Source organism: Ursus maritimus, unplaced genomic scaffold, assembly GCF_017311325.1.
Source record: "Ursus maritimus isolate PB19 unplaced genomic scaffold, ASM1731132v1 scaffold_32, whole genome shotgun sequence".
NCBI lineage: Eukaryota > Metazoa > Chordata > Mammalia > Carnivora > Ursidae > Ursus > Ursus maritimus.
The window spans coordinates 9,098,257-9,122,636 of NW_024425786.1; the positions used below are offsets into that span (position 1 = coordinate 9,098,257).

A 24,380-nucleotide genomic window follows, 5' to 3' on the forward strand; every position below is an offset into this window, starting at 1 on the left:
TTTTTTTTTTTTTTTTTTTGGTGATATTCATGCTCCCCACTTAGTAGTATGGGTGAAATTGAGATAATGGTTTTACATCTGTTTTTCATTATTTGTATTTTAAAGAAATGTGCCTTTATTTGCCATATGTGGCCTTCAGCCTCTAGTTTGGGAATAATAGACGTTGTCATTGATGAAATTTCTGTTGTATTAACAGCTCTACCTGAATAATTCCTCATGTCTCCATTTTGTTTATCTTTTTATGTATCTAAAGACTGCAGGGAGTCCTGTTATTAGAGGTATTTAAAGATAAGCTCTGCACACAGAGTCTTACTAGAATGTTCACCTCCCAGTGTCCTCCGTAGGGCCCTGAGAGCTGTCCTTCAGTAGCAGGGGACGAGGGAACGAGGACCTCCCCCTCAACCGTGTCATCGCAGGCACAGTTAGATGGGGCTTTTGTGGAGAGTACATGAGAAACTCACCACTGGGTTTACTTTCAATTTTCTGCTGTTTTGACCTTGCCAGCCTCTTTTTCCTTCAAGGAAAATTCCATCCCGGGGATTGAGTTGGCGTTTTTGTGCATGGGAAAGGCTTCCTTTTCCCTGTGCTTCAAGGCCCCACGGGGGCCACGTGATTGAGAGTAACAGCTGGAATTTTGACTGAGTATCCTTTCTGCAGGGAATAATTACTTGTTATTTTTCTATGGTAATCTTAAAATTTTGAGCTAATGTTTGTCAGGACATAACTGCTCTTACCAGTCTGACTTCCGATTTTCAGATAGTCAGGGTGAAATATGTTTTTTATGTTCCTGCAGACTTCAGATACACAGAGACACCTGGGTGCCGGGGCTGGGCTGGGACAGGAAGGAGGCAGAGGAGGCCTTTGCCTCAGGCATGACATTGAAGGGGTGCCAAGAAACTCGGGAATTAAGACAAATAACATTTTAACACAGTGTTTAAAAAAAAAATCAGAATTCATGCAGAAAACCATGGTGAACAAAATATGAAGATTTTGCATGCTTTCCTATGAGGTCATCAGTATCAGCTATGTTTAACATCCGTCTCTTCACTGAGACTTAATCCGAGAAAGAAAGTTCTGGTTGTTTTTGCCCCACTGCTGCTGTAAGGTATGCTTTTTTTGCAGGTCTGACTTTTCTGCAGCAGGCAAGAGCTAGCCCTGAAGGGTACGCCCACTTCACCCTCTCCGGGGATTATTACAACCGTGCTCTGTCAGGTCAGTACCTAAGCATATGTGGTCGTGGGGTTGAAGAACCACCCTTCAGTGTTTGCCTGGGCCTATTGCTGCATAAAGTTGGCAGGAGGGAAAGGGGGTGGGGCCGGGCAGGGAAAGGTGAAACAAAAGTGACTGCCTAGGCACAAAAGGTACGGATTTTTCTTTTTTCTAACATATCTAATATGTTGCAATTGACTTCTTTAAAAAGAAGTTTTCCTAGTTAATTCTTTTTGATGCTGGAGTTTGGCTCATTCTAGAACATGGAATTGCTCAGGAGCAAGGGATCATTTGGCCCCGGAAGAAGCTAAATCTCAAAGGAGATTTCTGCCATAAGCATTTTAAACTTCAAGCATCCTTCCTCCTTGCTGGACCCGTCTCATTAGAGGCATCCTGAGTCAGTGGCCATGTATAACCTGCCGTGCCCTGCTCCCTCAGGCAAAACGCAGTTGATCAGAACCTGGATAATACTGCAAAGCTTTCTCAGGTTTCTTTCCTTCCACTGAAAAGATCAAGGTAAGGGCCCCCCCGCACAGACATTCAAGTAGCGTGATAAACCAGGGCTGAGCAGTTTGAGTGTAAAGTTCTTTGCCTTAAGAGAGTTCTTAGTAGGTGTGGGCAAAATAGAGCTGCACAGCCTAAGGCTTAGGCCTCGGAGCGACTGCTCCCTTTGATTTCAGTGCAGAACGAAGCGTTATTAATTGTGCTGCTGCTGCTGATGGTTCTAGAGTACGTGTCGCATTTACTTTTGTATGTTAGTTAGCATCTTTCTCTCCGTGTTCTGGATTCATTTTCTAAGAGTGGTAGCACTCTGATTTCCTAACTGTTCAGCACGTTTAACTTCAGAATACTGAGCCAAGTCTTACGAGTTGAGAGAGACTCTTGGCATATGGAAGCCATTTTTCTGAGAATCACGTATTTTCCCAGGGCAGATCTTGCTTACTTTTAAAGTTGTGTGAACACATTGAGGTCACTAAGCGCCAAATGGTGCGAGGAGACGAATGTACCTTTTTGATGCTACATATTGGATTGGATTTCTGTTGGTCAATCACCTGATCTGCGGCTGATGGAGTATAGTTAGAAAACTGTTTGAGTCTTTAAAACCACAGGGAGATACCATCTTTCTTACCCAGCAGACTGGCAAAAATGAAGTGTGACCCTACTGTGAGCCACAGAGCTCTAACTTGCCATTAGAATTGTAATTTGGTGCAACGACTTTGGAAAACAATCTTACGTGTAGCAAGGTTAAGTATAAGCATTATACTTCTTCTAGGTCTGTACCCCAGAGGAGCTCTGGCCCATGCGAGCTCAGAAACCAGTTCGAGACCACTTGTGGTGGTGTTCCTCCTCGTAGCTGTAAAACTGTGGCCTCCAGGGAATGTTCCACAAAAGTAGAATGAATACATAGACTGTGGTGTATTCCTAAGTGGATTACATTCATTGGGGAAAATAAAGGTGCCGCAGCTACATGGCAGCGATGGGAGTGAATCTCAGAGTCATGCTGTTGGGCAAAAATAGAAACTCGCAGAAGGACGCGTATGGCTGGATTCCATTTATGTAAAGATCCCCAGTAGGACAAACTCACCAGTATGTTCTGAAGAAATGCATGTGTATGTGCTAAAACAATAAGGAAGAGCAAGGAAATGGTTAAAGCTCCAAACTAATGTTTACTTGGAGTCGGGTGGGAGAGGGCTGGTGGGAAGGGGGGCTGACTCGAGAGAGTGGCACTCAGGGGCTTCAAAGGGACTTATACTTTTCTGTTCCTTAAGCTGCATAGTGGCTACATGAGTGCTTGTAGTAATTTTATTCTTTAAACCATACGTAGAAGTTGTTTTGTTTTCATACCTTCAGTACATATGACATTTTAAGATTAGAAATTTGAAAAACTTAAGTTAATTATGCTATACCTATTTATTCCAGCAGTGGATTCTTGATGTAAGCAGGAGACTCAGACTTCAGGGTTTTTTTCAGCCACCGGTAGTACTTTTCCATCCTGAGTCTGAGACTCCTTTTTCCATCTTGAGTAGATCAAGAGCAGGTGCTGCCTACTCTTTAAGAGAGAAGGCACATATACTCTTGCCCTTCCTCCCACCTCTGGACGGCCATGCGGGGCGCGTATCTGTGCTTCCGCTCATGTCCTCTAGACAGCACAGACATCTGTAGGGTGACCTGGAGCTGAAGATGGTGCTTTCACTGTGAAATCACATTGGAAATAGAAAACTGTTAAGCTATAGTTTGTCCTTGCTGAGCGTTTGTGAATAGTGTTCCCCTATAAACTCTTGATATCTGCTTAACAGATGTCTTATTTCCTGTGTTCTTTTAGGCTGGGAGCCATTTATTGAACCATGGCCATGCTCTGTATCCTGGCAACAACAGGCAGCGAGTCGTCTCCATCCTCCTCGACTGAAGCTGGAAGCCAAGGCCAAACCCCGTTTGGATATCAACATCACCTCTGTGCTAATTGGTGAGTGGAAAGTTGTCTCTAGAAGATTGGTACCTTTCTGTGCATAAGTCCCTTGTTTAGGAGACTGTTAATCCTGGTTTAGCAAATACCTAGGCCCACACTGGACATCACTTATTCACCATGGCTGCCTTCCTGATGAACTTTAACCTAGCCTCATGGTTCTTTTCAGCCCTTTGTGCCAGAGTTGGCATCGCATATTAATGCTATCAGTGATCAAGCAAGAGCTCAGACTGTTTGGGAAACATAACTCTCTCTCTGTTTGGGATGAACTCTCTCCCTGATGGTGCTTGGTCACAGGTTTTTTTTTTAAATGTCCTAGGAGTGAGTTTAGATTCACTACTTTTAGGCTACTCATGCAGAATAGTTCTTAAAAGGTATAGTTTTGACCTTGTCTTTATAGTAGGATAAGTTGCCTGTCCTATGTCCCGTCAAGTTATCATGTTGACCTGACTCTGAAAATCACTGGGTTGAAGGGTTGCCAAGCTAATAACGCGCGTTCTGAACGTTTCTTTGAAAACATTGAAATATCCGTTCTCTGGTTCAATGTAGTGAGTCGGAAGCACTCTGTGCTTACATTTATGTCATGTAGGAGAAAAGTCACGCTATTGTACAACCAGGTATGACCTACCTTTGCTATGAAAACCCACACTCACCGTTTGGATTATTGATCTGTGTGATGTGACTTTTGGTAATACTGTAGTTATCTGAGTGATAACACTGCCACACATCTGTGAACTTTCTTAGGTGTGTGCGACTGAGGCTTATAGGATATCCATTGGCTTATTCCATGTCAGTTTAAGATGAAGAAAACGTATAGTGAAACGAGACCATAAGTTTATTGATCCCCAAATTTTAAAAACCACTGTTTTACATTGTCAGATTTCATTCATTAAATTTGCCTGGATAATTGCTCTCACGATCCTTCTATATTGTATTATTTTGATCCTCTGTCATTTCTTACATAATGTGTTCATCTGGAAGTTTAGATAAAGTTTAGGATGGTGTTTTAGGAAGCTACGATAAACAAGAACTTACTTCGAACAAAAGAATTTTATTGATATTTCTGATGAGCATCTGTCAATTTAAAAATGTCTTGCAAAAGGCATTCTTGTCTCTGGTAAAGCTCTTGTTTTTTTCACCTCCAATTCCTTATTCCTAATACTGTGTTGAAACCCCGAAATATGACTGTGATCTCTTAGCATTTAAATAAATCTTATATATAGCCAACTATTGGAACTGAAAACCAGAAACCAATAATTTTTGTTCTAAAAAAGATCACACCTTAATTAGTAGAAAAGGTCTTTATCCAGGGGTGGGGCATCATAATTATTTTGTTAACCTGCCCTTCCCATAGTATTTCTCCTCTCAAAACAGTAAAACTACTCCTGGAGAATTGTCAGCTAGATTTCAGCCTCCTGAGATTGGTGTTTTTTTTGGTTTGTTTTGTCTTGTTTTGTTTTTTGTTTTTTAACAGCCTCCTCACTGATTTTTCTGTCTTGAAACCCTGTCCCTTCGCATGGCATAGCATACTCTTACAAACTAACTCTCTTTTCTAGACTGCTTTGCTATGTCCCTACCCCAGTATGTTGAGCCAGAGTCACACCAAAGTATTCAGTGTTTCCTAAAAGTACTATGTACTTTCATGTCTTTAAAATCGTTGCATTTGCTGTTCTCTTGGCCTGGAATGTCCCCGCACCCCTAGTCCCATTGGTAGGTAAACTCCTGACCTCTAACCTCTGCTCATTCCTCACGACCCAGAGCAAAGGGCTCCACATCTCTGAAGTTTCCTGTGGATCTTGGTGTGTACTCTCCCACTCTGCCAAAGCAGAATAAACCTTCCCCTGTTCAGTGTTCCTGTAGAACACATAATTTTATTTATGTCTTTGTTTTAGCTCCTTCCACATAATGGTTTTGTGGTGTTGGTTGTTTAGCTAACATTGATTTCTTCCAGTGGAGCATGAGTTCTCCAGGGGACAGGCTTTCTGAGAACCCAGCATAGAGCCTAGCACGCAGTTAAACATTCAGCAAAAGCTTGTTTTGCTGAATAGAAATTATTTGACTTGAACCCTCAACCTTTTCTATTTCCGTACTTAATATCTTTGGGGAATTCTTTCTAGACCAGTATGTAAGTACCAAGGAATCGTGGATGGCGGATTACTGTAAACAGGATAAGGAAATAGATTCGACCACATCAGAAGACTGGATGGGCTCTTCAGTGGATCCTCCATGCTTCGGACAAAGTAAGATTCTCCTCTACAAATGTCTGAGTAAATCACTGTTGGCCAATACAGCAATGTGTCATTGAGAAATCCAAATAGAATCATCATTTTCTGTGAAAAACCTACAGGAAATTCTGACTATCTTCTATAGTTCTGTTTTAATCTTTGCAGGAGACATTTTTCTGGCACAAAATCCTGAACTTTTAGTATGGGCTCTAATTCCACCTTTGTGGGAGAGAAAAGATCTGCGATATACAATTTTCTAAATTCTGGTAACATCACATATGCGCTGGTGTGCCTGAAACACATCAGGATCAGCCACTGGTCAGTGTGTTTAACTTGGCAAAACTTTTCAGTTGATTGGGACTTTTCGACTGGATTTTAAAAACTATCTTTTCAGTTTTCTAAATCTAGAGGTACAGAGTTTGGATATATTCTTGAAGGGAGGGCAGGCAGGATCCCATATGGAAGAAATTGGTAAAAGGAGGGTTCCGTATTGTTCGTAAAGTAGAAAAGAATTGAATACCCAGTCTTTTGAAGAATGAGCAGTCCGTTTGTTCTCTGTTAACGATGTTTTCTCTCCTTATTTGATGCCTCACCATGGAGCTCTGACTTCCTTAGAGCTGGGGAGGTTGTGGCGGCCAACCGCGTGGCCCTTAGTTGTTCCACAAGCCATTGTCCTCCAAATCCGACTCAGCCCCAACTCTTTCAGTGTGGTTTCTTTGGGGAGTCCTGGCTGGACTTCACATAGCTCATGAATGCTTAAATATTCCATCTGGTCTGCAAACATGTCACGGGAAGATGGATTTTCTTAGTTTGTGAAGTATTTGAACTGGTTCGTCTCTCCTCAGGGTGTAGAAGTGGACTCTCTATGTGCCTTGCACTTCTGGAAGGAGGGACAAGGAAATGTCAGCTGTGTTTGCTCTCTGTATCCCAGGTTGTTGCTTCTCAGTCTCCAGGTCCTTGCTTAGGAGCCAGGGCTGCTCAGATATCATCAGCTTCAATCCGGGCTCCTCCTGTAACCTTCCCAATTTGTGTGTTAAAGGAGTGTAACAGTCTACCCAGAAGACTCTAAATAATCTTTGTAATATGTAGTGTGTCCTGGAGAGTATGTTTTGGCAGTTATTATTCATACAAGGGGATCTTAAATCCAGACTCAGTGTAAACATGAGGAAGGCCTAATCTTCAGGATTCCGATGAAGGATTTTCTTTTGTCTCCACCCCTCCATCTTTTTAAAAAAACACTTTCTCCTCTTTCTTTGTATTAATAAGCTGCCTTTATCTGTGTTAAATGCTGGTGTGAAATTAAAGCTGGATTTTTATTTACTTATAGATTTTTATGGTTCCTTAGGCTTGCAAAAGTCAATCTTTCAAATTAGACAATAAGTGAATATAGCTGCATTTCCAGACCTCTTTTCCTATTGGAAGTTCTGGGCAGTACCATGCATGGCAGATGGGATTGTATCCTTTTAACAGGTCTGCTAAATTAATTGTGGGGAATTTGTCTTGAAAGTCAGTAGACTTGAACCTTGTTGAACCGATCACGTCTTTCAGGTCCTCCTTTTCATGAACATTTAATTACACCCCCCCCCCAAATTTGTGCATTTAATTCAGGCCAGCTTCAAAATGAGACTTCGAAATAGAGATTCTTAAAATAAGTTCAGCCTAAGGGAGCTGCTGATTTCTCACTGTTTCTTTAGCGGGGGGAAGAAAACAGTGGCCTCATTTTTGACCTCATTGTTGGCTTCGTTCAGTAAGGGCTACGATTCTGCAGGTCGACCTGGATGGCATGGCCCCTTATGGAGTTTGTTAGTTTGGTATTCAAAGGACATTTGATGGAAATACCAAATGTAAACGTTAGAAACGTCCGTGTTTAATTTATAATGTAAGTAATACGATGAGGTAACTCCTTAGTGGAGACAGTTTACACTTGGAACGCAGATTGACTCTTTCCCTTGAAATTTCGGGACCCCCGGCACTGCCTTTCCAAATTGGAATGGAGCAACCGCCACCCTAGTCTGTGCTGGTCGGTCTTGGTCACTTTTCCGTGCCATTCAAGAGCGTACACACTTTAAGTGAAAAAGCCTCAGAAGACTTGTCATTCTGTTGAAGAGAACGTTGACGATGTTTTCTTTCCCCGGTTGAGAGAAACAGGAGCACGCTACTGTGACACATCCCGCACAGTAAAAGCTAGCCTAAAAATGTCTCGCTCGCTTTGTCACATGCGTTCTTAGCTCTTAGCAGGCACAGAGGGGAGCGATCCTGGAGCTGCATGATGCTTGCTATGTTTGTAATGTACTCTCTCTGTGCTTACGTTTGGAGGTGAGTCTTCTTATTCACTGTATTTATTCTTACCCTCTAATTTTGTCTCTCCTGTCTACCAGGCCTCCCCCTTGTCTACCTTAGAACTAGGAGTACAGCCAGTCTGACTAACCTAGAGCACCAGATCTATGCTAGAGGTACAGTATAGCCAAGCGAGGGCTTGTTTTATTTTCCTGTTTGAAGAACTGCCTTGCACATCAATTTTCTGTGAATGGGAGCTGAATGGGACATCGCAGGTTTGAGCACTAAGAGCACTTCCAGCTGATGAATGCAGTGACACCTGAGGTCGGGAGCAGGCCGAGGTGCTGCGTCTTCCGTCCGCCCTCAGCCCTAACCCTGGGTGGACGGGACATCGGCTCCACGGGGTGTGTGCGGAAGTACCCAGCGTGGGAGGCGATGTGTCATTTTGAAAAGCGAGAAAACGGAGCAAAGCCGTCCTCCTCCATCAGACAGTGCTGCAGATCTTTGTGTATAGAGCCCGCAGTGGACCCTTATTCTTATGGCAATGTAAGGGGCTTCAGGGAGTAGACACTACCATGATCAGGAATCGAGCTAAGAAGAAATTTCCCAGGAAATATTTGCTTAGACACCAACCTTGATTTCTTTAGCTATAAATTGAAGTGCTTCAGAGATAGAAAAGAAAATGTGCCTTATTTCTGTCTCTGACCCTTGAAGTGCATATGATAGAAAACACCGTAAACCTCCAGGAATGGGAATCCCACGATGTTCATTCCTTCAGCTGTTTGGAGGAGTGTGATTTAATCAGCATGATTTATGTCTGTCCTTGGCTAACACCAGGTCCTGCCAGGGTCGTGATATATTTTGTAAAAAAGACCGTGTGAGCTTCCTCTACCAGGAGTTCAGACCAGGGATGTTGATGCATGGGGGCAGTACAGGGGTTTTTCCTGCAGGGTTTTACCGAGATGGAGGTGTAGGGGAGGGTTCACAGAGGAAGCCCACGACTGAATCTTCACTTATTAACGGATTTAGACACTCAGCTTTTCTACATCTGTTATTTAATCTTTCAGGCTAAGCAGCCTGGGCGCCTTACTGATGAGGGAGACGAAATAATTTGCCTTCACGCACATGACCAGCTGGTAGCAGGCCTGGGACTTGAATCTATTTCTTATGATTTACAAACCAGCTCCTTTCCGATAGACTGGACGCTTCTATGGCGTGAAAACGCACACTGTTTCTAAGGGCCACATTGCTCTGTGAAACAAGTCCAGCAGACTAGAAGTTTCCTCAGCCCTGTAAAGCCCACGCTGGACGCGAGGAGCCTTAGGTTCTCTCGGCCTATGAAGGAATGAGGTCTGATCCCTAGAGGCAGATTCTCTGGGACCACCAGGGAATACTGCTGTCTTAGTTGGACTTGGGAACGTTGTCCTCTGGTGCTGTGCCAAAGACAAGTACACAGTTGATTTGGACCCTAGTGTGGGACGTGTCGGATTTGTCCTCTGGTGTGGGGTTTGTGTTTGTGAGCACTCCGTGTTCGTTACTCTCCGCGAAGCGGGTGTGTGTAGTCAACACAGGAAGCCTGGGGACCTAAGCAGTGTGCCTACCCTGACTGCTTCATTCCAGAGCAGCGTACCTGTGACTGTCTTTATATGGAATTCTAGCACTTTCTTCCGTATTACAGGGTGATCAAAGCCATTTGCCACCTGTTCTTTTTTAATCTAATTTGCAAATGGAAACTTACAGTCTGGCTCCCAGTGGGATATGAAAGCACATCTGGCTTCTTTTCCTCCCGGGTCCTTTATCTGCTGTAATAAAGCAGCTCTCTCCTGCACTCCTGGAGAGGGAGGTGCCTTTCAAGGTGGCACAGTAAGTGCTGTTTACCCGGCAGACTGCTCTTAAATCTTTTACTCCCCCTCTGCTCCTGTCACCAGCCTCACAGCTACTCCTTAATTTTGTACTTGATGTCATTTTTTTTTTTTTTAAAGCCAACCTTGCAAACGAAGTGAGGTCATTGGCATGAGAAATGGGTGTATTCTCACTAGGAGATATTCTAAGAGATTATCATCGGAAGGATGTGGGGTGTCTGTAAAGACGAACCACAGAATTGCAGGGACACACTGTAGACTCTTGGTTTATTCATCGGGTTACTGTTTCTCAGACTCCCTTGAGCCATTGTCCTTACCCAAACAGAACCTGCCTTAGCTTCCACTGCTTGTTTTTGCAGCATTGATAGTACTCACTTCTGAAAACTTTAGAGGACACAAAGAAGAAGGAAAGAAAGTGGTTACTTTGTAAAAGGCAGTGGCAGCTATTGACTTTATGACCCTGGCCCAGGCCTCACTCTGGTGGTGGGAGGAGGCAGGCTCTGTTGGCAAGTGTACCTTCTTGTTTTCCTGGCAGGAAATATGTGGACCGCGAAGGTGCACTTAATTTTGCTCCGGGTTTGCAGTGGACAGGTGCGGTCACCTCGAGGTGTCATTTTCCACCGCTGCAGACCATTTGGGTCCTGGTCTTTCACAGGCCGTCTTTGTGCTTGAAACCTGGATGGGCAGGAAGATCGGGCCACGCCGTCCTTTGGCGGAGAGCCCATGAGGGGTGAGCACGTGGCTGCCTACTCTGTTTCCTGCCGCCCCCTCCTGCTTTCTCTTAAGTACGACCCACGACCCACCGACCAGTGGCGGAGGCGCAGGCCCCTGGGAAGAGGAGCCAGGCCTCTTCCCTCAGCACTCCGGTCCAGGCCAGAGCAGCGGTGCCGCCAGAAGGATCTCAGGGCAGCCTGGGTGCTGGCAAGCCATTTCTGGCCACATGGACTCTCACTTCTCTGTTTTCTTAGAGTGTTTATAGTCAGGTCTCTGGAATTTGGGTTCTTACGGTTTTGGACGGATCAGTATTTCTTTCCAGTTTCCCTGCTTAGAAGCTATTTTGTGAAGAGAAACCATACTTGATGCTCCTTGTGTAGTCTCCTTTTTTTTTTTTTTTAAAGATTTTATTTATTTATTCGACAGAGATAGAGACAGCCAGTGAGAGAGGGAACACAAGCAGGGGGAGTGGGAGAGGAAGAAGCAGGCTCATAGCAGAGGAGCCTGATGTGGGACTCGATCCCATAACGCCGGGATCACGCCCTGAGCCGAAGGCAGACGCTTAACCGCTGTGCCACCCAGGCGCCCCCCTTGTGTAGTCTCCTTAGTGCCTACCTAATAGCAGATGGTGCTGGCATCCATGGAAAAAAATGAGCTAAAAATTTCATTTAACAATTTTGGGATAGCATATTTCTGACCTTCCAGGGAGGGGGAAAAACTGTTAGTTTAAGAGAATAGAAAAGAATGTTTTTATTTTGTTAAAGTATGTGTAGTATGACTGAAGTATAGCTTTTATAGAAAGGGAATCGTTTTGGACAAAGTTGGAATAAGTATGTGCCGTCTCTTGCTACAGTTTGGGTCGTTCACTGAGAATATATTCCTTGGGACTCGTGGAGGTCCATTTCTCTCTCTGGATTCCAGCGCAGTTAGGGCCTGGTGCCTTCTCCTGAGTGAAGGCCCACAAGAGCTGTGGGAGGACTGGGGGCTGGGAGTGGTCCCAATCACAGCCAGTCGTTGGGGGGACTGTCACCACATAGCAGGCAGCAGAGGACGCGGAGATCCCCTGTGTCCCATCGACACACCTATGGTGGCTCCATGTCTGCGGCCGCCACCATCAGCTCCTTTGCATGAGAGACGGGGCACCGGGGAGGGTCTCTGCTGCACAGACTGAGGCCTGTGCTAACCGCCTTCCTCTGTTTGCCCATAGCAGAGGTGAAGACCCCCAAGCGCCGGCAGCCGTTTGTCCCTTTTGCTCTGAGGAACCACACAGGCTGCACTCTGTGGTTTGCCACCCTGACCACCACGCCCACCAGGTAAGGCCCACCGAGTGTGCCCCGCTGAGCCGTCTCTGCCACCAGAGGCTCCTGAGTACCAGCCCAGCAGTGCGAGGTGTGGGCCCTTTCTGGAAGCTCTTAGGATTGTATTTGAATCGATAACTCGCTGTCTTGCTGAGATGTATGACGGAGGGGGAACCTGTAGCTGGAGAAGTAGGTCCCGAGGCTGAAATATCTGAATAATGACCCCGACCCGGGTACACATTATGTTTAAGGTAAGAGTCAAGCAAATTAAGGATGCGAGTAGGAAGGGGGGAAGGAAAAGCCATCCCATCTTTTCTCCTCAGTCCCCTACCCTTTTAAAAGAAGCTAAATGGGGTGATTAAACCAAACAGCCTGCATTTTTCTTCCACGATGGCTTTGAAAACACCTCCCATTTTACCCTCACCAAGAATTATCTTCCAAACCTAAAACAGTCACCCCAGATGGAAGTGGGTGAAAGTTGGAGAACAAAGGAGAGTTTACCTGGGCCCAGTAAGGATGTTCTCTACCAGCTTCCTGCCTGTGTAGACCTTGGCTCTACCCTCCAAATACATGCTGATCTTTCCTGTTTAGGGAATGAGGTGTGTGAAGTAAATAACAGAATTGGCCAATTCGAAGCCACCTTTCTCCTGCCATCACTAAGTATGGTAATGCTCCCAAGGAGATGTTTTTTAAAAGCGGTTTAGGTCTGTTACATTCCAGATAGTCACTTAAAAACTACTTCTGCAACTCATGACTGAGTTCACACGTCCCACTATGTCCTGGGGTCTATCGCTGGAGGGACGTGGCGGTGCAGTGATCGCTTTCAGCTGTTTCTAAAGCTTTGCCGACGCTGGGTCACAAAGATAACTGCAGTTCCTGACCTTTTAGGTCATCCTGGTAGCCATGCTCTCTGGGCTGCCTCTGTGGCTCAAGTTCCAGGCGGGTTTCTGCCCCCAGCACCGAGCTCTGGGTGAGAGGGAGTTGAGAGAGAGAGACGGACGAGCTGGTATTGTCTGATTTGGTTCCAGGGCTGCGCTGTCGCACAGTGGGAGTCCAGGGCTCGTTCCAGAAGGGAATGGCACATTTCTTGATGACGCTCACAATGTCAGTGAATGGCGGGAAGTCCTCACGGGTGAAGAGATTCCCTTTGAATTTGAAGCAAGAGGAAAGCTTAGACACAGGTAAAGCATGGTTCATTCTTTTCCTCCCCCCAGAATATACTGTATAAATCTCTGCATTACAAAAGATGGTCCCTAGTGTTCTGCCTTTTCACTTGTCTTTATTAATGATTTAATGTCTCATTTTTAAAAGGTGTTTCGAAAACCAGTGTTTCCTTTTGCTGTCTTGGAAACACACTTCTTTCCCTTAATTATCCCTTTATTTGACGTGAGAGGTGATGGCCGGCGTGTTGTGCATAATTTGTCGAGGCATAGGCAGATGACAGCACTCAAGTTCATTGTCTCCGAGCCTGGTGTTCACGATGCAGTGGTGACTGGGTTTCCTGGGTGTTTTTACTTTTTTTAAATTGTAGTTTGGTTGACACACAGCGTTACATTAGTTTCAGGTGTACAACATAGCAATTGACAACTCTACACTGTCCTGTGCTCGCCACAAGTGTGACTGCCATCTGTCACCATGTGCAACTATTACAGTGCCACCGACTGTATTCCCTGGGCTCTACCTTTTCTCCTCGTGACTTGTTCATCCCATAACTGGAATGACGTGCTGTTCTTAAAAGGTTATCAGAGCATGTTGATGTTGGTTTTAAGATACGTGTGTGCCACATGGCACTTTCAGCGAGCAGGTGGTTTCAGGAAGCAGGGCCAGGAGTGATAAGAAATTCTGATTCTAAGGAGGATAACAGTGACTCATCGAGGGAGACCGTTGGCCCGTGCACTGTTGAGACAGCCAGCCAAAGGATTGGAATAAACATGAAAGAAGGTTCTGTCTGGTTACTGGGAGGGAGGTCATAAAATGTCCTTTTATTTGCAAACATGTTTAAGGGGAAGGGCTACCCAGTGGATAGTGAGTAGGTTAAGATTTTAGCATTTGAGCCTCATATCCATTGTCAAACCGAGCTGAGATTGAAGAACCTGGCCTCAGCCTTCTGTGCTCTTATGCTTCCATGGCGCTTCGAGTCTTTCTGTGCAGACCTGCTCCCGAGTGAAACAGTCTTCCTCGTGCACGGCCTGTACGAGCACACGTTATTCTCTCGCGGCCTGCATTCCGCACTTGTGCTGCCCCCACAACCGCCCCGTGATTGCACGGGGAAAATCGAGTTTACAAAATCACTGTGCCAGGCACATGTACCTGGAAGCCGTGGTAGAATTTCCAGGGACGAGTGGTGAGCGTGTTCCTGTTCCACAAAGTTCCTGGAGAAGCTAATTATAGAACTGCTGGCTGTATTCCTTCATCAGCCCTGCCTCCGTTGTGTCAGAAGGGGTCTGACCTCTCTGTCATTTCCGTTTTAGCGTACATGTCTAGTAACCCATTTCACGTCCCACTGTTCTGCTTGAATTCATCAAAATAAATGCCTCTTCTGGCTTTTCCCTCTTTGGCACACTGTACCCCACTCCCTGCCTCCCTCCCCCTTTCCTGTCAGCCTCAAATCCAGTTCCCCGCTTCAGGCTTCTGGCTTGAATTAGGCAAAATCTAAAATAGAATTAAATGTGCAATTTCCTCCTGTTCCTCCTGTTCTGCCCACTGCCTTCTGCTCCAGTTTCAGCCGCACACTTCAGCCCTGAAACTCCGAGGGCTCCGTCTCTCATAACCTGGCTGTAGTCTTGTACGACCCAAGCCAAACAGCTGAATGTGGTTCTGAGAGAAGTAGGATCTTCAGCAAGGGAACCAAGAAGAAAATGTCATTTTATGCATTTCCGAGAGTATGGTTTTATGATGGAATCGCTGGTACAACAGTTTTACTAGCCCACTGGAATGGTTCTAGCTGACGTCATGACTTTATAGAGGTGGGAGGTGGGTGGGGGAGGGCCTGGGCTTGTGCACAGGGTTTGCAAAGTTTGTACAAAGGGAGGGTAAATGCCACTCTTGCTCCGGCTTTACACATCTCGCACGTTTATTTTAAGTATAACACCCAGTTAAAATATTCTCCTGATTTTTCTTGCATTAGGTAATCACCAAAAGGCTTAGCCAACTGGGTTTTTATGTCGTTATATAGTAAATCAGATTTGACTCTTTGCTTCTACTTTCTTTCCCTTTTTAAGATCGTGCTTAACGTCCTTTCCCATGTTCTGCCTGATAGACACACCCACGACCTCCGGATTCATCAGCTGCAAGTGCGAGTGAATGGCTGGGAGCAAGTGAGCCCGGTGTCTGTGGACAAAGTTGGGACATTTTTCCGCTATGCAGCACCGGATAAGAATTCATCTTCCTCTACGGTGTGTGGCTGTTGAATGGGGGTTTAGGGGCACAATCGTGCCCCGGTCAATGCCCTTACAGCCAGATAGTCAGACACTTAAGCCTTATAACCTTGCTCTAGTGAAATTTTCTTGTTCCTCATTTCTCCTAGCTCTAGGAAGACCACAGAAGATTATTTGGGGTCAGTCATAGGCATTCGTAGTCGATATGTAGATAAGCCACCAATGGTTAATTTTGGTAGAAAAACAAGATCTAAACTTAGCATTAATACATACTACCTCACCTGCGCAGACCCATTTCCTGTTCATTTGGCCAAATGTATATTGGCTCTGTTTCCACATATTGTTATGCTTCCTTTTTATAGGATCTTCTTTACATTTCTTGTAATGCTGTTCCTCAGTCCTTCTAGGTCTGTGTCTCCAAATTCTCCTTTCTGGCGTAAAGACCGATGTCCACTGTTACTCATTTTCTGATCACACATCCTTTCACACATCCTCACCCTAACGTTACCCCAGCTTGCAGTGTTAGGGATTGGAAGGCCAGCCTGGGGAGTGACGCAGGTGGCCTCCCTGTCTGGAACGTGCAAGTGGAGGCTGGCATCCTGACTGATGTAGCCGCCATGGGTACTCTTGCCCAGCACTCAGTCATACTTTGTAGCATAACTGCCTTCCTTTCTGGGGAGCCAGTGATGAGTAGGAAAGTGCAGATTTGCAAAGACATCCTAGCTTTCCTTTTGCTCCCTTTATTCATGAAAAATATTCTCAGAGAACACTGTTCTTTCTACTTCTTCTCATGTGCCCCAAGTTTCTTAGAAAAGGAAACTTTCTGGATTACATTCCTGCCTAAATTTACATCTAGTCATGAAAGGACTAATTCCCCCAGAGATACCTTTCTGTTGTATTGATGTGATCTGGAGAAATTCTGTGTATGTGGAATGGTTGAAAAATAAATATTACTTTTCCCATATTCTCTAAGATAAGATGTTTTCTCTTCATGGCAGACCATACTTTACAAAGATTATTTATAAATCCCACCCTTTCAAGCAAATTACATTGTCGTTGAATTTAATGATGCCTGTAATCTTAGGTCTGTGCTGACTCTCTGACTTCTGGACTCTTTCTTAGATTGGCAGCCCAAGCAGCAGAATGAATATTATTCATCCCCAGGTTTACGTGAGTATGGTCTTCCCGTGCCACTGAGTATATATACTGCATTTGAACCACACGTAGACGTCCTTGTGATCACAGAGCTTTATGACCTCTATGTGACTGGAATTAATCTTTGTCCTTTCCTGTTAACGATTACCTTCCTTTTAGGAACTTTCAAGGAAATGTTTTCACTAAGTTGGTATGTAAGACCGAGTGTTACGGGGAGGAGGAGAAAATGCAAATGTTGTGGTCCAAGGTTCCCTTCTCCTCTTCCCCCCCCCTTTTTTTTAAGAGAGAGAGAGAGCATGCGTGTGTGGGTGGAGTGGAGAGGGGCAGAGGGAGAGGGAGAGAGAGAATCTTAAGTAGGCTCCACGCCCAGCACAGAGCCCAACACAGGGCTCCATCGCACAACCCTGAGATCATGACCTGAGCCAAAACCAAGAGTTGGACGCTCAACTGACTGAGCCACTTTCTCTTTCCAAGTTAAAATATAAATTAACACTGTATGGCTGGCTATATGCATTCCCTAGGTTTGGTCCCAAGGTCATAAAAGTAAGTAAGAATGGAAAATAGTAAGATTTTTTTTTTTTCCATTTGGCTTTTGAAACATCATCAGAAGATGATATTAAAAAACCGTCTTCAGGTTTTCGCTTATAATTTCTTCTCTCTGACGGTACTAAGTTTTGAAATGTGAGATTTTAGGTAAGCTTGGAGGCAGCACCATCAAAATTTAAAACCATCGTTCTTGGGCGTTGGCTCTGTCAGGGCTTTACTTGGGCTAGGTCAGTGGGGGCTTTGGTGGTGTTTGTGCCCTGGGTCATGTCCCTCTAAAAACCCTCCAGAAAATGACAGTTTGTCTTTTCATTGGGACTTCCTGAAAGTCTTGGTTCAAAACATGCAAGTCTTCATTTTACCGTGCCTTAGGTTGGTTTCCACATACTGTTTAATAAAAAATTTAGTAGTATGAAAAGCTTGGATGCGGTGTCATTTGTTTCTCCAGTAAGAATAGCATTGTCAGTATGTTCTGGACACTCATTCAAAGAATGATAGTTGCAGAAACCTTCTCTTTGGTGTACCTGATGTGGGGTTCGATACTTAAAAAAAAACTCCCCGGCACTTGGTAGTAGAATAAAACGTGTGTTGAATGTGTGAACGAACGTGTGGAAGCAGAAAGTAGTGGCTGCAGCCCAAGACCGAGATAAATTATTTCCCTCCACTCCGTTGAGTTTTGGAACCTCCGCGTCCGTTTGTGAAAGAGCGATTACTTGAACAGAGCTGAAAAAGTTGCGGAGAAAGGGAAGTTTGATTTTAAAGTCCTTTGAAAAACAAATACTGCTTTTTCTACAGGCACGTCAACGAGTTGCTATGGGCCTGGAGAGTAATTTTTACGACATTTAGGGGGGAAAAGTAATTATTGTTCCTGTGAAAGGCATACCAGTACAGACAACTCTTTCTTACACATTCTCTGGGTTTTACAAAGACAAGTTCTAACCTCAGAAGACTGCCTTCTGTTTTTCTGTGTGTGTTGGGCCGTATCCAGCCCATTGTTAGTGTTCAAGGAGTGTTTCTCACTTTAATGGTAATCTGGGAGAAAAATACCACGGAAGGTGAATCATTTCATGTTTTGCAGAGTCTTACCCAGTGTTTCTGAAGGTCTGGTTGCTCTGGATGATCTCTATCCCCCCCCAGTGGAGTTGAAAACAAGCCTCATTCAAGTTTCCATATAAGGGCTGATGTGTAGGAACCCAAGGGCATTGTAAATGAAGGGTAATTTCGAGCAGACAGTTTCTTATCAAATTGCAGGAAGTTTGGAAGATTTAATAGGTTATTATGGGTCTTAGTTTCTTTATAATGTGTCTAGAGGCCTAGGACTGATTTTTCTTTGTGACACATTTTGTGATATCGTGTCTGAGTAGAGTATCTGTCTTTCTAGAAATGTTTAGAATTGGCTATTTTAACAGTGTCTATCTATAGGATATTCACTCCTATTAATGATGAGTGATTTTAGGGCTTAATGACTAATTTCACTGCAGTGTTATAGTAATAATGAGATGCTTTTGATTTAGGCATTCTGGTTGTTGGTGGTGTGTTTTGTGTGTTTTTTCAAGAGCCCAGCTATGGTACTTTTATTCCCATCTTTCTCGCAGTTCTCTTCACTCCCACCTGTCCGGGTGGTCTTTGCTGTGACAATGGAAGGCAGTGCTCGGAAAGTAATCACCGTCCGGTCTGCCCTCATTGTGAAGAACAGGCTTGAGACACCAATGGAACTGAGACTGGATAGCCCATCAGCTCCAGACAGTGAGTTTTGCCATAGTCTGTCTTCCTTTTATCTTGAGAGGGTCAGACTTTTGGGTGGAAGACCATTCGCTGAAGATGCTGACCTTTTTTTCTGTGGCAGAGCCCGTGGTGCTTCCCGCTGTCATGCCAGGGGATTCGTTTGCTGTGCCTTTACATCTCACGTCTTGGCGGCTACAGGCCCGGCCCAAAGGATTGGGTGTATTTTTCTGTAAGGCTCCTATTCACTGGACCAATGTCGTGAAGACTGCAGAGGTTAGCAGCAGCAAACGAGAGTGCCACTCCATGGATTTGGACAAAAGCCGATTCTTCAGGTATGCATAGCTCTGCAATGGCATGTAAATTTTGCTTTTTAAAAAAAAAAAAAAAAAATTCATTCTCTCTCTGAGGACCCGTAGTGATTCAGTAGTGCTTGTTTAAAACCCTAAAGTTCTTATTCCTTAAGTTCTTGTGTTAGAGTTTGTAAGGATTCAAGGTTTAATCTTTGGTGGGGGTGGGACTGTTGCTTATCATCTGATATTTATGGGAGAAACAACCAACAAACACACAGCTCACACCTGTAAGATAAGAAACTTGTATGTGTGTGTCAGCATAAAAACAGGCCATGTAGAGAGGCAAGAAAAAAATATTACCAGTTCTCATTCCTAAATTGAGAAGCAGAATCTTGGGGTTGGAAGTTCTTCAAATGACAGATTTCAAAAGAATTTGGAGGAAGGCTCATGCACCTGGTACTGACTTTCCCTGGGGACCTTAACAAAATTATCTAATCATTTAGACTCCTGTTTTCCCCTTCTGAAGAGTATAAGTAATACGTTTCTAGATTCAGTGTTGGAAAAAATACTGGGTTGGTATTGTTTGATCTTTCTAAACTTAGACTTTAAACTTACTTAAGACTAGAAACTATCATGGGGCACCTGGGTGGCTCAACCGTTAAGCATCTGCCTTCGGCTCAGGGCGTGATCCCAGGGTCCTGGAATCAAGCCCCTCATCGGGCTCCCTGCACAGCGGGAAGCCTGCTTCTCCCTTTCACACTCCCCTTGCTTGTATTCCCTCTCTTGCTGTCTCTCTCTGTCAAATAAATAAAATCTTAAAAAAAAAAAAAGACTAGAAACTATCAGCTTTAGTTTTCTCTCTAGCGAAGACAGGCATTCATTTAGTTTAAACTTACAGAAGAGGTGTGTGTAAGAAGGATTCCAGTATGCCCTTTACCCAGATTGGCCAATGGTAAACAGACTGAAGGGAGAAATGAGTAAATAGCCATAATGGACTGTTTTAACACTTTCCTGTCAATAATTTATACAACAAACAATAAAAATATAAAAGATACAAAGGATTTGAACAGTGCCGTCCATCAGTGCTTGTCATAATGGCATTTATAAAACACATTAACAAACAACTCTAGATTGTACACTTACTTCAAGTATGTATGGAATAGTCATCAAGAGAGACCATCTACTGGGCCGTAAGACAAAGATCAATAAATATTAAAAGAATTGAAACCATACTCAATAAATCTCATCATCACAACAGGATTAAACTGGAAATCAGTAACAGTAAGATGCTTGTAAAATCCCTAAATATTTGAAAATTATACAATAGATTTCTAAATAACCCAGGGGTCCAAAAAAATCACAAAGGAAATTAAAAATATTTTGAACTGAACAATAATAACAGCTAGACATTAAAATGTGGGGGAAGCAGCAAAAGCAATTCTAGAGAGAAATATAGGTGTTTTGTTTTTTTTGAAAAATGTGTAGCTTTTAATGCTCTTATTAGAAAATAAGGAAGATGTAAAGTCAATGCTCTAAGCTTTTGCTTTATGGTAGAAAAAGAAGAGCACATTAAACACAAACAAATAGAAAAAGGACCTGATAAAAATAAGTGTGGAAATCAATGAAATAGAAAACAAACAATAGAGAAAACGAACAGTGCCAAGTTGGCTTTTTGAAAAGATTAATAAATTCGATAAATGTCTGATAAGACTGATCAAGGAGAAAATAAAGAAAACACAGATTACCAATATAGGGAATGAAAAAAGGAAACATTATTACAGATCCTACAGACATTAAAAGAAGATTCTATGAACAATTTTATACAAATAAATTCCACCCTGGAATGATAGATTTCTTAAAAAGCACAGATTACCAGAACTGACACAAAGAAGAAATAGAAAATACAAATAGCCCAATATCTCTTAAAGAAATATAATTTTTTAAAATAATTTTTATTTTGTTATATTAGTCACCATACAGTACATCCCCAGTTTTTGATGCAATGTTCCATGATTCATTATTTGCGTGTAACACCCAGTGCACCATGCAATAAGTGCCCTCCTTAATACCCATCACCGGCCTATCCAATCCCCCACCCCCTCCCCTCTGAAGCCCTCAGTTTGTTTCCCAGAGTCCACGGTCTCTCATGGTTCATTTTTAATAATAAGCTTTCCCAGAATGAAATCGCTAGGCCTGTATGGCTCCACTAGTGAATTCCACCAGACATTTTAGGAGGAAGTAGCACCAGTTCTGTGTAAAGTCTTTCAGAAAACAGGGCAGGAGGGAACAGTTCCTCATTCATTTTATGAGGCCAGCATATACCTGATACTAAAACTGACATAGATATTATTGGGGGAAAAAAGAGGGAGAGAGGGAGAGAGAACTACAAACTAGTATTTCCCCAAGAGATAAAAAAAATCATAATAAAATATTACCAAATAGAAATCTAGCAAGTGAGGTTTATTCCAGGAATGTAAGATTATATTAACATTTGAAAATTGATAAGTGTAATTTACCATATTAACCTAAAAGACTAAAAGAAAAAAACCCCATCAGATTATCTCACTAAATGCCAAACAGACAAACAAACAAAAAAGCGTTTGATAGAATTCAGCACCCATTCATGGTAGTACTCAGCAAATGAGGAACTGGAGGGAACTTTTCCAGTCTGTTTAAGGGCATTTGTCATAAACCTACAGCTACCATCGTGCTTAATGATGAAACCTTAAAGTTTTTTTCCTTGAGATTGAGAACCAATGACTTCATTTGATATTACCATAGGAGTCCTAGCTGTTGCAATAAGGACAAATAAACAAGAAATTGAAAAAGCTTAGAGATCTGAAAAGAACTAAAGTTTAATATATGCAAGTGACATGTATGTAGAGAACCATGGACTACATAGGAAAATTATGAGGCCTGATAAATTTATCAAGATTTCTGGATTTAAGATCAGCCTACAGAAATCAATTGTATTCTTATGTTCTAGCCATGAACATTTGGAAATGTGATTTTAAAAAGATAGCACTTATAATAGTGTAAAAGCTGTAATTGCCCAGGAATCAATCTAAGGAATTGTGTACCAATTGTGTATCTATGCTAGAAATGACAAAACCTTGTCAAAAGATAGTAAAGAAAACCCAATAACCCAATAACCCAATAGATAGTAAAGAAAACCCCCAAGATAGTAAAGAAAACCCAATAACCCAGTAACTAAGTGGAAAGTTCGTGGATTGGAAGACTTGATATTTTTAGGATTTTCATGCTCGCTAAATTAATCTGGAGATACAACCCAGTTGGCCATCAGCAGGATGGTGAATAAATAAATAATGGTATATTCATCCATTGTCATGTGAGTCAAATTACTGATGCAAACAACAGCATGGCTGTGTCTTGTAGAAACTTCATGTTACACACCAAAAAGCCAGATACAGGGAATGGTAAATACTGTATCATTCCATTTACGTGCAGCTCAAGAACAGCCTCAACCAACCTACAAGTGATAAATCAGTATCAGACAGTGTTGCTTCTTTGTTGGGAGAGGATATTGATTGGAAAGGGATAGGAGGGAACTTTCTAGAGTGAGCGAAAGATTGTATAACTGATTTTGGGTAGCGGTTAATGAACTATATACATGTTTGTCAAAACTCACCAAACTTAGCATTTAACATTACCCATTTTATTGTGGTTTAATTATACCTCAGTAAATAGGTTTAGATTGAAAATTGCAAAAATCTCACTGAATTTTTGAACCGTTTTAAGGTTATGCTTTCTAATACTCCACTAACGAGGAAAAATTCAAGTTCTTTATTCAGGCCGATGGTTTTTACAGTGTTTTGTCTTCATAGGTTTTGTGTGGCCATAAAGAAGGAGAATTACCCGGATTATATGCCCTCAAACATATTTTCTGATAGTGCAAAACAGATCTTCAGACAACCTGGACATACCATATACCTCCTGCCAACTGTGGTCATCTGCAACTTGCTACCTTGTGAACTTGACTTTTATGTTAAAGGGATGCCAATTAATGGGACCCTGAAACCTGGCAAAGAGGTGGCCCTCCACACAGCTGATACATCGCAGAACATTGAACTGGGTGAGGGGTTAGTCACAAAAATCATTGGTGGTAATTCTATGGAAATGTCACTGAGTATTTTGGGATCGTTTGGTTTGGTAAACATTTTAGAGAAATTATAGCACACGATATCTCAGTAACCCAGCTCAAGGGATTTATGCAGCTAAAAAAAAAAAAAAAAAACTTCTTAGAAAATTATCAAAAGAAAAAACAACAAATCCAAAAGATGTAGAGAGGAAGCACTCACAGAGCCTTTTTTCTTATGTTGCTCACTTGATGTGCGACCATAGGAAGTCATTTCATCTTTTCAAACCATGCTTTTTTCCTGGCTGTAAAACGAGCAAAATCTTAGGTCCCTCCCCTTTTCAGGAAGGGGGAGGACATGGGTTCAGCCCACACGGTACTCCAGGCATTACGTCAGGTGCTTTCACACGCGTGATCTCACGTAGGCCTTATGGCAGTAGTTGCCTCTCTTATTTACCGCTGAAGAAATTGAGGTTTGGAGTGTTTCACGCACGAGGTGATTTTCAGCCACAGGGACGAACGAGGTCAACGGAGAGAACCGTTACTGTATTCGCAGCACTTAAGGCAAAGAGAGATTCCTGGAGTTTGGGCAGGACATATGGTGCTTTAAGTCTGTTGTAGACACGTTGAAATAATGATGACGGAGACACTTGTGTTGCTCCAGCTGTGTGAGTGACCTCACTGTGTCCTCTCATTTGAGCGTCACACAACCCCTGTTTCAGGCAGACAGCTGTTAGCCCCATTTTACAGGCGAGGGACCTCAGACTCACTGAACTTAAGCAGCATGTTCAGTGGTGACCAGCTTACATTTTAGCGAATGTGTAAGTCCTTGAGCTTGATTTCGAAGAGAAAAACAATGTCGTGCTAGTTGTCCATTCTAAAGAAAAAGGTCTCTGCTCTGACATTCAAGTATCTCTTCAGCAAATGTCCCTGTAGAAAACGGACATGTCCCCGTACCCCACCACCCCTGCACGCACACCCAGCACTCCTGTCTTCCCAGTCACGCTCCACATGGATGATCGGTTTTAGTGACAATCGCACGACAGACCTACCGGTATTCTCCGCATTTGACAGAGGAGATGCAACGAGGTTAGCTTGGCTCCCCCTGCCCCCCGAAATCACACAGCTGGTAAGGATGGACTGGG

At 43.3% G+C, this 24,380-nt stretch overlaps 1 protein-coding gene across 1 annotated transcript in view; it reads left to right on the top strand.

The window, feature by feature from the left end:
• Positions 1-24,380, top strand: part of VPS13D (vacuolar protein sorting 13 homolog D) — a 260,740-nt gene that overhangs the window by 84,561 nt on the left and 151,799 nt on the right. Inside the window, exons 37-46 of the mRNA XM_040645796.1 lie at positions 1,123-1,212; positions 3,533-3,673; positions 5,791-5,913; positions 11,959-12,064; positions 13,078-13,230; positions 15,309-15,444; positions 16,549-16,596; positions 18,720-18,870; positions 18,971-19,181; positions 22,985-23,232. Of these exons, the coding sequence (XP_040501730.1) occupies positions 1,123-1,212; positions 3,533-3,673; positions 5,791-5,913; positions 11,959-12,064; positions 13,078-13,230; positions 15,309-15,444; positions 16,549-16,596; positions 18,720-18,870; positions 18,971-19,181; positions 22,985-23,232 (1,407 nt within the window). The remainder of the gene's footprint in view (positions 1-1,122; positions 1,213-3,532; positions 3,674-5,790; positions 5,914-11,958; positions 12,065-13,077; positions 13,231-15,308; positions 15,445-16,548; positions 16,597-18,719; positions 18,871-18,970; positions 19,182-22,984; positions 23,233-24,380) is intronic.